At 41.1% G+C, this 14,421-nt stretch overlaps 1 protein-coding gene across 1 annotated transcript; it reads left to right on the plus strand.

The window, feature by feature from the left end:
- Nucleotides 1-38: 38 nt before the first annotated feature.
- SEC61A2 (SEC61 translocon subunit alpha 2) lies at nt 39-14,387 on the plus strand. Its single transcript, XM_064421774.1, has 12 exons — nt 39-315; nt 1,831-1,898; nt 5,645-5,710; nt 7,164-7,242; nt 8,880-9,011; nt 9,144-9,253; nt 9,880-10,033; nt 11,095-11,255; nt 12,247-12,444; nt 12,655-12,846; nt 12,983-13,059; nt 13,359-14,387. Exons 1-12 carry the CDS (start codon nt 309-311, stop codon nt 13,543-13,545), a joined length of 1,431 nt encoding a protein of 476 aa, XP_064277844.1. The 5' UTR covers nt 39-308; the 3' UTR covers nt 13,546-14,387.
- Nucleotides 14,388-14,421: the final 34 nt, after the last annotated feature.

Raw genomic sequence — 14,421 nt, forward strand, 5'->3', positions numbered from 1 at the left:
CAGGGCCGAGCTGCGGCTCTGAGGGGCCGTGCCCGCCCCCGGCGCCGCGCGGAGCACTCCGGGAGCGCGCTCCTTCGCCGCGGCGGCTGCCCGCCCTCAGCCTGCTCCCGCCGCGGCGGCCCCCGCTCCGCGCCGAGCGCGCCCATCCGGCTCCCCGCGCCTGGGGAAGGGCGCGGCGGGCGCTCCGTGAGGGCGGCAGCGCCGCGTCCCCCCGGGCGGGGAGGGACGGCCCGTCCGCAGCGCGCGTCACGTGACGGCGGCGACAGCGGCGGTGACAGCGCTGGGACCGCGGCCGGGCCGCCACCGCCATGGGCAGTGAGTGCGGGCAGAGCCGGGAGGCAGCGGGCCGGGAGCCGGGGCGGGGAACAGCGGCTCCCCCGGGCGGCGCGGGGAGGGCGAGGCCGGTGGCCCGCGGCCGGTGATGCGGCGCCGTGCTCCGGGTGCCGCCGCAGGCAGGGCCGGCGGTCCGAGCGCCCGCTCCCTCACAGGGTCGGTGCTGTCGGGCACGGCGTGAGGGCGGGCGCTGCTTCGTGGTGGGTGTCCTGTTCCACTCTAGCCCTACTATATATATATATATATATGCGCACCATATACATAGTATACACCTATGGAGCATATATACCTGGTGTACACATACGTAGGTGTGTATAAGTGTCTAAAGGGCGGGTGTCAGAGGATGGACCCGGCTCTGCTCAGTGATGCCACCCAAAAAGACAAGAGGCAAAGGGCAGAAACTGATGCCCGGGAAGTTCCACCTGAACATGAGGAAGAATTTCTGTCCTGTGCAGTGACCAAACACCAGAACAGATTGTGCAGAGAGGGCGTGGAGTCTCCCTCGCTGGAGATATTCCAGAAGTGTCTGGACACATCCCTGTGCTCTGGGATGCGTGAGCAGGGAGGTCGGAGGGGATGAGCCCCGTGGTCCCTTCCAAGCTGACCCGTTCCATGATGCTCTGGTGGCTTGTTCACGCTGGAGCTGTGCCACCCTCTGTGGAGGGAGGTGCACCTTCCAGCCGTGTGAGGGCTTGGGATACATAAAGGAGACATATGTCACATCAGAGTGTACATGTAAACATGGCCCCACAACCAAAATGTTACTTATGGTGTAATAAATGCAATGTAATAGATGCATTCTCTTTGAAAAGGAACCAGTGGTGGTTTTTTATATCTGTCCCAGTGTGTTGGGGCTGGAAATAATGTTCAAGTTTTGAAGGGCAAATTCCCCACCAAGCACATACGCTTTGATTTTTTTTTCCCCCTAAATTGATTTCATTTTTTTTCCCTGAAAAAGAACTCAAACTGTTGAGCATTTCTGTGTTTCTAAAGGGGAAACTGTGAAGAGAGATATATTAAAACTAAAATAAAACCCCCTGAAGTTCCAATCAGAGTAAATGTTGCACTCATTTAAATTACCATTTCTAAGCATTTTTTAACAATTTAATTATTTTTTTCAGCTAAATACTTCAGTAAACACAAGATGCTAATCTCTCTATAGATACCTTTTGATGTCAGTACCATTCTGTGTTTAACTAGCACAGACTGATACTAGGTCATTTATTTTTAGATGGAATACAATTCAGATCACTTCTGGTGATACGTACAGCACCACTTCTCTAAAATTATTCCAGCTGTGGAAAAAAGAATGGGCCGAATCTGAACAAGAATTCTATTTCACATTTTTGCCCTGTTTTCAGCTGTTTTAAGGAGAGAGTATTAGTTTTCAGACAGTTTTGGAAGCTAAATAATGTTCTATTAAGTTTTATAAATTCATAAATGTTCATTAATGCATTTTTCTGTCTTCTTTTGTGTGTGTTTGTTTTTCTGGAACAGTAAAATTTTTAGAAGTTATTAAGCCATTCTGTGCAGTGTTACCTGAAATCCAGAAACCGGAAAGAAAAGTGAGTGCCACATCATGTTCTTACTTTTATTAGCTCACAGGGGAGGGAATATGGGAATATTCTAGTCCAGGCTCCAATATAGACACAGATGGGGGGCCCTAAAGTAGAACATATTCTTTGGAGCAGAGGGGAACCCATATTAAGGTAAAATATTACTGTGATGGTGAATGCTGAGCACCCTTCTGGTCAGTTGTTCCCTTTGGTAATGATGCTAACTAATTTTAAAAAATAATCTTGATTCTAGACTAAGTTTATTTCATTTCAGCTCCATGTCATCTATTTTAACGTACTAGGATAGAGTCTTCAAGCTTTGTTTTCTTGTGGATCCGGTCCACTGTTGGCTTTGAGCTGGCTTGTATTACTTGGAAAAGGATTGTTCTGTAGATCAGGAAGCACAAATTTAATTCTCCCCTTCCCACAAGGTATTTCCTACAGCCAAAGCTGTGATTGACCTTGCTGAGGTGGGAGAGTGATCTGTGGTACAGTTCACCTTCTGGATGTGACATTTCTCTTTGATCTGAAGTCAGTGAACTCAGTTCATTTACAGCTGATCTCTCTCATCCTCTAGCCCTTGAAACTGCTCCCATTTCTTGGCACATTTTCTAGATTAAAAATAGGTAATTTCTACAGATCAGAAAGAGACCTGCCTTGTCCAAAAAAACCCCAACCAAACACCATTTTTGCTTTCAAAACTCAAGCAAGCACATATTGCCCACTTGACAACCTAATTAGAGTAACAAATTGACTTATCATGATTATTGTCATGACTTCCATGAAAATTCCTTAAGAGGTAACTGTTGGATTTTATGTTCTTAAAAGGGAAGGCCTAACTTGGAGCATGGCACCATCTCAGAGAATCCCCTTTGGTTAATGAGAGGTTCCCAAAGGTTAAAACTGGATGTAGAGGTGTTTGTGCCAGTGACCATAGCTGAACCTGCTGAGTTGAATGGAGAAGATACAGTGAAACATTATGATTGTGGCCCTCTGGAACTGATTTTTTCAAAAGACTGGGATTTACCCCCTGGCTCTTTGCTCCATCTAGTTGCTTTCCAGTATCCTTCAGCTTTGGGACAGGTTTCTAAACAAATTATTTAGGCCAGACAAAGGTGTTTTCAGAGCAGGGCTCTCCAGAGCCAGACCCCTGTGCGAAGGCTGGATGCAGCAGGTCTGGTTGTCAGGTGCCCATCTTTGTTTCTGCAGTGGGGAGCCATGGTGCAATCATTTGGTGCTGATTTATGGCACATCTGTGATTAGTTGGTCACAGCCATTCCATTTTTGTCTTGTGAGATGGGTGAGAAGAGAAAGCTGACACAAACCTACAGATGTTTCTGTAAAGCTCACTGGCAGATGTTATTTGCCATGGAGGAAGAGGGGCTTGGTCTGTCCTTGTTGTCCATCATGAGATGAAGGATGCCCAGAGAGGTGCCAAGATTCCTGTCCTGTCTATTTGGGTCATTTTGTCTTTGCTGCTATTTTGGGTGTTGTCTAGACAATGGCTGCCACTTGCCAGCTTTGTACAAATTTACACTGAAAATGTAATTGGGAACATCTTTCCTAGGCTGACCATTTTCAGTCGTGTTCCTTGCTTCTGTGTAGTTTATCAAGTGATTTGGGTCATTCCATGTAACTCTAATTCTCTGTAATTTATTGTTCTCTTGCAAGATGTCACAGGCAGATATGACCAGTAATGGTTTTAGTGGATTGGTTTAAGGCCAGGACAAGAAATTTAGATAGCCATATAGAAAAAGAGTTTCATTTTCATTACACATGTATTGATTATTAAATGAAGATGATGTTTTGATTCAGTTGGGCTCTCACTGAATCATTTTGCTGTTCTTGTTGATGAGGAAAGTGGTTTCTTCTGTCTCTAGGGAGTGTTGCTTTTGTGTTTTGGCCAACTTGATTAGCGAAAGTGCTCGCTACTTTTGTAGCTAGTAGAATGGGTTCATATTTGCCTCATGCAAGGGTTTGCTAAGTAGAACACACTGTTCAGAGCACCAAGATGATAATGCTCAAGTCCCTTCATTTTCACATGATTTAAGAAAAACGTCAAAGGAAGAAAATGTCCAATTGAATCAGATCAGATGGTGAAATTTACTGTCCCTGTGCTTGTTAGCATTTGTGGCTGGAATATTTTGGTAGCAATCTGTATTTTGCCATTCCTGACATATGGGTTTGGATGACTCCTTTTTCTTACTTGTTGTCTTGACTCATAAGGACTGTTTTCCTTGTGAATAACTGTGATTTGGGTGCTGCAGAATTCCTCTAATGCTCATATTCACCACAGTTAGAGAGAGAACCAGAGCAGTTTTAGACCTTCACTGATGCCCCTGAAGCCAAGTTTAACTGTGAGGCTGTGGAGATCATTTGGCTGAGCATCTTTGGTTTTAGAAGTCTGTGCTTAAAGTGAATTGTGGAGTTCAGACTTGGTAAAATGGGTCAGCACTGCATGGTCTAACACAAGGTATTGTTTGGATTTATTTGCTGCTGTCACTATTTTTCTTTAAATAACCCTCTTGTAAGTATTTTTAGCATCTGTCCTCTTTTAAGAGTGAGGCAGTAGCAGGAAATAAATTAAATTACCTGGATTATTTTGCTTCTAAGTGCATGGTTTCACGTATAAAGATGTAACTATATTCTGAGTTTTCTTTGCCTGAGGACCTGTGCTGTTGCTGCACTGGTTTGTAGTTTCTCGTTTGTGGGTGTTCAGTACCTGTTAAGCCAGGCACTAATCCTTTTTCTTGTTACTTCTCCACAGGCAGATTCAGTGGTTGGAGGCAGAGAGCTCCAACCATTTCTGCTGTATCTCTCTTATGTTTTAGTTCATGTCATGTTTTAGTAGCTGCTCTACACTTGTCTGCAGTGAACACACTTAACCCTCAGGTTTACAGTCCCTGGAGGAGAGGTGGGAACTTGAACATAGCCCTGCATCTCAGCTCTCTCTGCTCTCTTCAAGTGCATTTCTTTCTGTCTCATGCTTTGAGTAATCCTCTGACTCAAACCTAAATCTTGTGATTCTTCTCTTCTTGCACCTGGCACTAATTACAGGCACCTCAAATGTTGTGACTGAGATTCTCTCCAATGAATTAATGACTAGTGGTCATTGGTCTGGCATTCTTTTTAAAGTAATATATAACCTACATCAATAAAAATATTTTGGAGGAAAACAAAGACTATTTAAAGATAATTTTGTGGTGTATGTCCATGAACATAATGATGAATTTAAAGCTTCCTGTAACACCATTTGAAGAACTTAATTCTAAATATTTTGAATTGATGTTGAAAACTCATGGTTCTTCTGGTTTTAATCACGGGTCTTCACAACAGTTCAATCCCTCTAAAAACTTTATAGTGCTTTAGTTTGACAATTTCCAGCCTTACAAAACTTCTGTTGAAACCTAGAGCACTAAGTACTGGAGATAAGTTTTTTGCATTAATCTTTCATGTTTGCTCTGGTAAGTCCATGATTTTAGCCATGCTGTTGCTCTTCTGTAAATACCCACTGCATTAGAATACTGTAGGTAAAATACATTCTAGTGACTGAATGTCTGCCAGTTCCACATAAGTTACCTTTGTCTCTCTCTCTAAAATCTGAAATCATATTAAAAATACATTCCAATGAGGAGTGATGCTTTCAATATCTTTCCATTGAATTCTGAATGATAACAGCGTTTAGTACTATTGGGAGAATGCAGTGGAAGTTCTACCTGCCGTGAACATGTTTGTGTCTCCACTCTGTCCTGCAGATCCAGTTCAGGGAGAAGGTACTATGGACAGCCATCACACTCTTCATTTTCTTAGTCTGCTGCCAGGTAGGTATCAATGTCATCTGTGGTCAGAAAATGTGTGTTCTGTACATAAAAAGTACCGTGAAAGCATGAGATGTTCTTGTTTCATGTTGACCTATCAGTTTCAGCTTTTGTTTTTGTGTTAAACTATTTAAAGTTCAGTTCAAAAAACCTGGCTCTCTGAAATAGTCTTTAGTGTTGATCATAGATGTTTTTAGAAACTAGTGCTTTATATTTAGTCAGAAATACGTCATGTTTTTTTCTTGTTACAAAGGTCCTATCAAATGATGATAGTGGCTGCAGGGTAAACAGCCAAGGTAATTATTTATTGAGCAGCATAAACAAGCTGAGCAATTCAATGCATTGTTTACCCTCTATTCATAGCTACGCTTAAATTTCAGCACTCACAAGGGTGAAAACTAAATCAAAGTGACTTTTTACCAAATTCCTCTTCAACAAGCTGATGGATTGTAAAGATTGCAGGAAAATGTTTTTGTGAGGTGTTTGAAGTTGACATGTAGAACTTGTTTTTTGTGAGTATCCTGGTAAAGTTGTGAGCTAAAGCCCTTTCAAAATGCCTGTCTGTGTAAACATTTATGTGATCTTTATTAGTTGTAGGCATTCCTAAAATAGGTGCTTGGCTTGTAAACAGTGGAGGCTTTTTTGTTGTTCTTTAAAAATGTTTTTTTAAAAAACCTGGATACTGAAGAAAATGAGAATCCATGTATTACTTGATATACATTTTTAGGGACTTAGAGATGTCTTGGAAGATTGAAAATGATCTGTACATTTCAGAATCAGGGTTTTTGGCATATGTTTATTAATGCAGCCATTCCAGACTGCAGAGCTGTAGTTTAATAGTTTTTGGTTTTTGTTTGCAGCTCTGAAGGACTGTTTAAGGGCTAAAACCCAGCTCTTGTACCTGTCTGTTTTTTGGAAGATGGAAGTGGGAATGATACTAGAGCTAGAAGAACATATAGTTTATCTGGGTTTCCCAGCAGCTGGATGAATGCATAATTAGAATTTTGCATCTATATGAGAAATCATAGTAGTTGAATAAGGAAAACAGATGGTTCAGACTAGAGTTTTCAGAAATCGATCCCTAAGATTGCCTGGATTCCTACTCTACTGTTTTGGTGATTAGGAAGAGTTTTAAAGAGCTCAAAATCCCTCAGTATTGACATACAGAGTATTGGAAGTTTTGTGTGAATGTGTTTAGTATTGACAGTTCCATGTGGGATATTTCAAAACATATTTAAACAACTTTTTAGGGGTTTCTCCTTTTTCCTGTGGAAGGGTCTTAGTTTAGTCCTCTGAGTTATTCCCCAGTTAGAGGATGAAAAGAGATGGTGTCAATACTTCTGATTTAATTAAAGAAAAATAAATAATGTAACAGTTGAATCATTACATGTTAAGATTTTGTATTAATGCATGCTAATTTTGTGTATCTGTTTAATGCTGTTGTGCACTTTGACAGATCCCTTTGTTTGGAATCATGTCATCAGATTCTGCAGACCCCTTCTATTGGATGCGAGTCATTCTTGCATCAAACAGAGGTTGGTACTCACTCCTTTCTCTGTGTTCTGTTGGGATAAACAGCCCAGGAGGAAAACAGTTGGCTCTTAAATTCCACACCACCCAGATGTCAGGTTGGAACACTTTGTAAAATTCTTGACACAGATGGAATCAAAATTGGTACTTGAGCAGTGCTTCATGTTAGGAGTGGGATTTCTTTGATATGCAGATGAGATTAATATTGATTCACAAGTTTGGGATGATTCCATTCAGGATTTTAGAGCTGTCTCTAACTAATATATGGGACAGGGAATCTTCTGACTTTCCAGTTAGGAACTGCACTAATGTGCAGTGCAAGAGTGTTGATTAGGAAATGCCTCACCTGCAAGTACAAGTCTGTTACACTTCATAATAGTTGGGCAGTGTTATGAGTGAATAGTTTTCAGTAGGAAAGCTGAGGGCAGAGATGATCAGGCATAAACTTCAGCAAAACTAAACTAACACATTTAGGAAGAGTAAAGGAGAACACAAACAAATGTATAAGATTCAAACTAATGCTAGAAGTCTGAAACTTAAGATGGGTGACCAGTCATGCCTGACTCTAAATGAGGACACTGATCTCATCTGTACCTTGGAAAATTGGCTGGAAGTAAGAAAATCACTGGAACTCTCTAATGTGAAGGTACTGCTTACTTAGGAGTAGCAAATTTTGTTACCAGTGAGGTAAAGTGAGGTAAAGAAGTTCTCTACTTCGAATTCTCCTGCAGTGTTTGCAGAATTTGGTGTGTCCCTAGCAGTGTATGGTACTAAATATGCTGTTCACTACCCAAACAGAATGGTAGCAGTGGCCAAGGAAAGGCTAGAGAAACCGAAAGCAATGAAAAGCAGGAGTGGGAAAGTGAGTTTTCATTTAAGGCAACTTAGAAGTCATTGGAGGAGAAGTCATCCTCACATTGGAGAATGTGATGTTTTTGACATCTAATTTTCTGGCTGCTGGAGGAGTAGAGATTTCCATGACAGGTGATGTAATATTTTACATGGAAACTCCAGGATACAAGTATGAAAGAACTAAATTATAATAATTAATTCAGTGCTTTCCCTCTTTGAATTGTATACATTTGGGAGTTGGTACCTCAGTGGCACAGTGCCAGTGAGTTGGCAGAGTTAAGAGCAGATTAATGATGGTCTTTGTTTGGTTAAGAACTAATCCTAAACTCTCAGCTGGAGCCAGTGATTCAAAGGACAGTGTTCCCAGAAACTGTGGATCTGCAGCATTTTTTTGTGGTCTGCAAAATTAAACTTCTGGAAAATGTGACATTGAAGCACTGACAGAATAAACAGCCAGGGACAAGATGCTGTCCAGGGAAAGGTTCCTTAAGGATATGCCAAAAAAGCTGAGCTTCAGTGTGCATTGGACTTCAGTGTTAGCATAGTTCCACAAAAATATTTGTAATTAAAAGCTACGTGGGTTTTCCATGCTGCCTTCAAAATTACAGGTTCTAACACAGCAGCCTTTTGTGAGGCCACAACTGTCTTTGTTTTGACAAACCTGTACAGGAATATACATATTGGAAGCATCATTAGAAATATTTTTTATAGGTCAGGAACCTTTGAAGAGACCTGATGCTTTGGGAGAGGTGCTGGAATGGCAGTTGTTTCCATTTTTCTTCTTTTCTAGGTACTTTGATGGAACTGGGTATCTCACCCATTGTGACATCAGGTTTGATCATGCAGCTGCTGGCAGGAGCAAAGATCATTGAAGTTGGTGATACTCCAAAAGACAGAGCCTTGTTCAATGGAGCTCAGAAATGTAAGCACTGTTCCAGTTGAAATTACTGAGTATTTTTATTCTTGGGAAAGCAGCCTAAGTGATAATAGATATGAGATTTCTTTGGTAGGTGACTTCAGATTTTTTAAAGGATTTGCTTTCTCTCTGTTCTAGTATTTGGGATGATTATTACCATTGGGCAAGCCATTGTGTATGTTATGACTGGAATGTATGGAGATCCTGCTGAAATGGGTGCTGGAATTTGTCTTCTTATTATAATTCAGGTTTGTAAAGAGCTATTTTGTGTGTAACTGAGACTGGTTAGAGACAGTGTAGCTGGAAGGAAAAATCTTTCTGTGTCTGGGTGACTTCAATTTATTATTGACTTCAATCATTATTTGTATCTGTGAGAGAGATGAGAAAATAATATATGAGAAATTCTAAATATTCCATAAAGGAGGAGAATGCTGGGATAGTAAATATCAAAAGTACTTTAGGTAGGAGTGGTGTTTAATTGAAAATACAGGAATTGGTGGCTATAAAAAATACAGGGATTCCAGTGGCTGCTCTTCACTACCGTGGAGGAGTTCTCACTAAATGGCACAGCTGCAGCTTTGAGACATTCTCCTGCAGAACAGAACAGTAAATCCACAATTTTTTTAGAAAAAAAAGTTATTACTGAGTAATCTGTTTGCTGTGTCTGCCTTGAAAAAAGGCACAGAGGTCATTGCCAGGTGAGATGTGCAGGCATTGGTACGTGAGGGGTCAGAACCAGTGCATGAATGACATTTAGATGAAAGACTTAATGATCACTCTCCAACATGATGAAAATACTGAAGCAGGGAATTAATACACAACTCTTGACTTGATTTATTCTTGTTTCTGCTCAGTTTTGTTTCTTTTCTCACAGCTGTTTGTGGCTGGTTTGATTGTGTTGCTGCTAGATGAGTTGCTACAGAAAGGATATGGATTGGGGTCTGGTATTTCCCTGTTTATTGCTACCAACATCTGTGAAACCATTGTCTGGAAAGCTTTCAGTCCCACTACCATCAACACTGGCAGAGGTATGTGTGCTGTTACAGTCAGTCACATGTTTCAGTGGGTGTATACTACACATAAAGTATCAGATTTTTATTGGATGGCATTTTAAAAAAGTTCTAATGTGTGGTGGTTGGCTTCTGAAGTCAGTTGTCCAATTAACATGGAAGATGAAAATGTGTGACTTAATGTGGAGATTAATACAGGTTTGCCTTTGCTGATTTGAAATGCAGCAGTTGAAATGGGACTTCGGGCTCCTTGAAGGAAAATTTTTGGATTTCCAAACTGAAGTCATCTTGTTTTAGCATCACTTAGTCCATGGAAATAGAGAAGATAGGAAATGCTGTACACTCAGAGGAGCTGTTTGTGATCCAGCTGTTGTTTGTGGCTACAGGATGCTTTTGTAGTTGGTGCCTCGGAATTACTTTAAGCTGGTTTGATTCTTCAGAGGCTGCAGTCTCTTCATTCCACAGCCAGTCTTTGACAACATTTGGTTGTTCTGAGACCCCTGAAATAGCACCTTAAGAATAAGTGATACAGCATCAAGAAATTAACTAATTGTTTACTTCATTCATTTGAAATCCTGAGCCATGGTTTTAGTTTGCTTGAATTGAATTCTTAGCAATTCTGTTGCATTTTTATTACTGTTCTTCTAAAAGCTATTTTTCACCTTGTTTATTATTTCTTCCTTCTGAACATCCTCCTACTCCCAGAAAAGAAAGGAAGAGAGTATTCTTTCATGTGTGTGACTTTGATGGTTTGTTGTTTGTTGGGTTTTTTTTTTTTTTTTTGGTTGGTTGGGTTTGGTTTTGGTTGGTTGATTTTTTTTGTTTGTTTGTGTGGGGGGATTTTTTAGAGGTTTTTTTGGGTTTTTTCTAACCAGGAATAATAATTTTTTAGATCATTCTACATTCCATAACCTAAAAAAAGAGTCCTATGTTGTGACATATTTGTTATGACAAGATCCATGTCCTATTGCATCACATTTTCTGTGTGTCATACATAAAATTTCAAAAAGAAAGGGACTTTTAAAAAAATGTTTTAAGTTTGGAGATTAACCATTCTTTCCCTTTCTTGCTTCCTGCAGGAACAGAGTTTGAGGGTGCTGTGATTGCATTGTTCCATCTCCTGGCCACACGAACTGACAAGGTCCGGGCTCTGCGGGAGGCTTTTTACCGGCAGAATCTGCCCAATCTCATGAACCTGATTGCTACAGTGTTTGTGTTTGCTGTAGTCATCTACTTCCAGGTAAAACTCCTCACAGCAGCTCTGCCCAGGTGGAAGTGCACATGGACCCTGGACACTGCAGTCATTGGGAAAAGATGGGAAGGTTTAAGCCAGAGGAACTGAAGTATCTTAGTTTTGAGTAATGAACTCTTTTTATTTCAGTAACAATTACCTCTGTGACAGTAAAGCTGTAAAATTCTACAGCCAGGCCTAGTTGCACTCAGTGTGTCTGCACTCACATTCCATTGAATGCCATACACACTATGAGAATATTTTGAATTAAACGGATTCTGGTACTGCAAGTGGTTGCATCACACCCATAATATTCTTAATATTCATCATTGACTGAAAAGAATACTTTTGAACAGAGCTGGAGAACTTTGCTTCTTGGGGGTGTGTAGCTTATCAGTTTTTCCCTAATTTTCTTGAAACATTTAATTAGTGTTTCTTTTAAAATCTAAGTATCTACTAAAATGGACACAAAAGGAGGATCCACATGGAGATAATGGGGGTGAGGACAGCTAAAATGTAATTTTTTAAATGAGTTGTCGGGTCTGAGTTTTGGGGGAAAAAACCCAAAAAAACACCAACCAAAAAAACCCCAAGACCAGGTTTTCAAGTTCATGTGGCTTTTCTTGGGTCTACTCAGAAAAGGTCCTGCCTCAGAAAACTACACAAGAGCCTGCTGGCAACTGGGTAGTTCAGTTGGAAGCCATGACAGGCTTTTATCAACCCCTAAGCTATAAAATATATTTTACAGGAGTACCAGTTAGCAGATGAGAAACCATGTTAATGTGAAAAGAATGTAATGTTCCTGTGAAAAGCAAACACTTTTAAATCCTTAAAATCCGTAATCCAGACTGTAGCAGAAAGCCTTTGGGCTTTACTGTCTCAGACCTTGCAGTCCTTGTTTATCTAGCAAGAACTGCAGGTCAGGAATAGCTTTGGGGTATTCTGGGAGTACCTTGTGTCTCTGAGGTGAGCCCTGGTGCCTTTGTGTTCTTTCCCACAGGGGTTCCGAGTGGATTTGCCCATCAAGTCTGCACGGTACCGAGGGCAGTACAGCAGCTATCCCATCAAGCTGTTCTACACCTCCAACATTCCCATCATTCTGCAGTCTGCCTTAGTGTCAAACCTCTACGTCATTTCCCAGATGTTGTCTGTTCGTTTCAGTGGCAACTTCTTGGTGAACTTACTGGGACAGTGGGCAGTGAGTATTTTATCACGTTTTAGCTGCTAGAATTATTGCATTTTCACTTTGATGTGACTCCTTGGTATTTAACCAACTGGAATACTTGCTTTTGAACATTTGTGTGTAAAAGCTGTTTCAAACATCAAAGAGGAATTCCTCTGTTAATACAGGATAGGAATGTGGGAAGTCTGTGAAAAATAATTTATTGTCTTTTTCTTCCCCTCTCAGGATGTCAGTGGAGGTGGCCCTGCTCGCTCTTACCCTGTTGGTGGCCTGTGCTACTACTTGTCTCCTCCAGAATCCATGGGTGCAATATTTGAGGATCCTGTCCATGTAATAGTTTATATAATATTTATGTTGGGATCCTGTGCATTCTTCTCCAAGACTTGGATTGAGGTGTCTGGCTCATCAGCAAAAGATGTAGGTGTTCTGTAATTGTTTTCAAACAGTGCTTCTGGTTTAGAACAGACCAGCTACTGACTGATCACTTTATCCCAGTAAACATCAAGTGACTGTGAAACACTGCAGCAGTTTCATAAAATCATGTTTTCTGCAGGTTGCCAAGCAACTCAAAGAACAGCAAATGGTGATGAGAGGCCACAGGGATACATCAATGGTTCATGAGCTTAACAGGTGAGGAAATGCTGACTTCCAGCTGGATGGTGAAGAGTGCTGGGGAAGTGTCAACTAGAGCAGAGATTGTCAGAAAAATCTGATACCCATTTCCACTGCAAAAGGGAAGATTTTTCCCATTCAGCCATTGCATTTCTTAGTTATACAAAAGAAGTTACAGCAGCAGATTAGAGATTAACCTGTACTGTTTGTTTTTTTTTAAGTGACATAATGAGGGATTTTGAGTTGAATCTATTCCATGTTTGTAAAAGGAAGATACCTTGGTTATTACCTTCTCCCTGTTTTTCCCTCTCTTACAGATACATCCCTACAGCAGCTGCATTTGGTGGTTTGTGCATCGGTGCCCTTTCAGTACTGGCTGACTTTCTAGGAGCCATTGGCTCTGGCACTGGCATTCTGCTTGCAGTCACTATTATTTATCAGTATTTTGAAATATTTGTAAAAGAACAGGCTGAAGTTGGAGGAGTAGGTGCATTATTTTTCTAGATGTCCAAATATTTCATGGTTTGTGTGAAAGGGAAAGTATTTTGACAACATGCATCATTTAGTCCAATAATGCTATTTTCTTTTTACTTGTTTTCAAGTGCTACGTGTCCCATTACTGTAATGGGCATTGAGGATGCCTGTGTGCAGCATTAGTACCAGCTGCCTTAAGAATAAAGTTTACATTATCTTGTTTAAGTATTATCTAGTGTTGCCTGTAATGCTGGAAACAATTCATCTACCTTGCTGTTCAGACACTACAGTGAGATGGTAAATGTATCAGTTTGAGAGCCGTAAATGTCTTTGCACACAGCAGTAAAGTGTTAAATTAATTTCCCTGTCCCTAATAGAACAAAAAAAAAACCCTGAGTTCAGATTGCCACTTGCCAGTATCCCTGACAAAATTTATTTGTATCTGTATTTTACATTAATTTTTTATACTTTTTTAAATCGCACTTCCCACCACTGAACTCAGCACTCCTTATTCCTTTGCTGTGCCTCCACCCGGGCGCCTTTCCCTGAGCTCTGAGGGTGGCAAGCAAACCTTTCCTGGTGGCTGATACTCATCTCACCTGAGAGCTGCTCTGGGGATCTGCTGCAGCCCCGGGGCTGCGGGGGCAGCCGCTGTCACACGGCCAGCGCTGTTCAACCATGCACTTGTGACAACTGTGCCACTCCATGTCCACTTCGCTTTTGTGAGTCTGAAGAACGAGGCCTGGTTCCTAAAGCAGTTCATAGGAGGGAGAAGGGGGAACGGGGAGTTCCTGCTGAAAATTTGTCGCACTTTACAGCGGCCATGTAACAAATGTAAGCGTTAGACAATAAACTTATTTAATTAAACTCTCTCCTGTGTCTGGGGTGTGCCAGATGTAATTCACA

The sequence above is a fragment of the Passer domesticus genome, chromosome 5 (genome assembly GCF_036417665.1).
Source record: "Passer domesticus isolate bPasDom1 chromosome 5, bPasDom1.hap1, whole genome shotgun sequence".
In the NCBI taxonomy this organism is placed as follows: Eukaryota; Metazoa; Chordata; class Aves; order Passeriformes; family Passeridae; genus Passer; species Passer domesticus.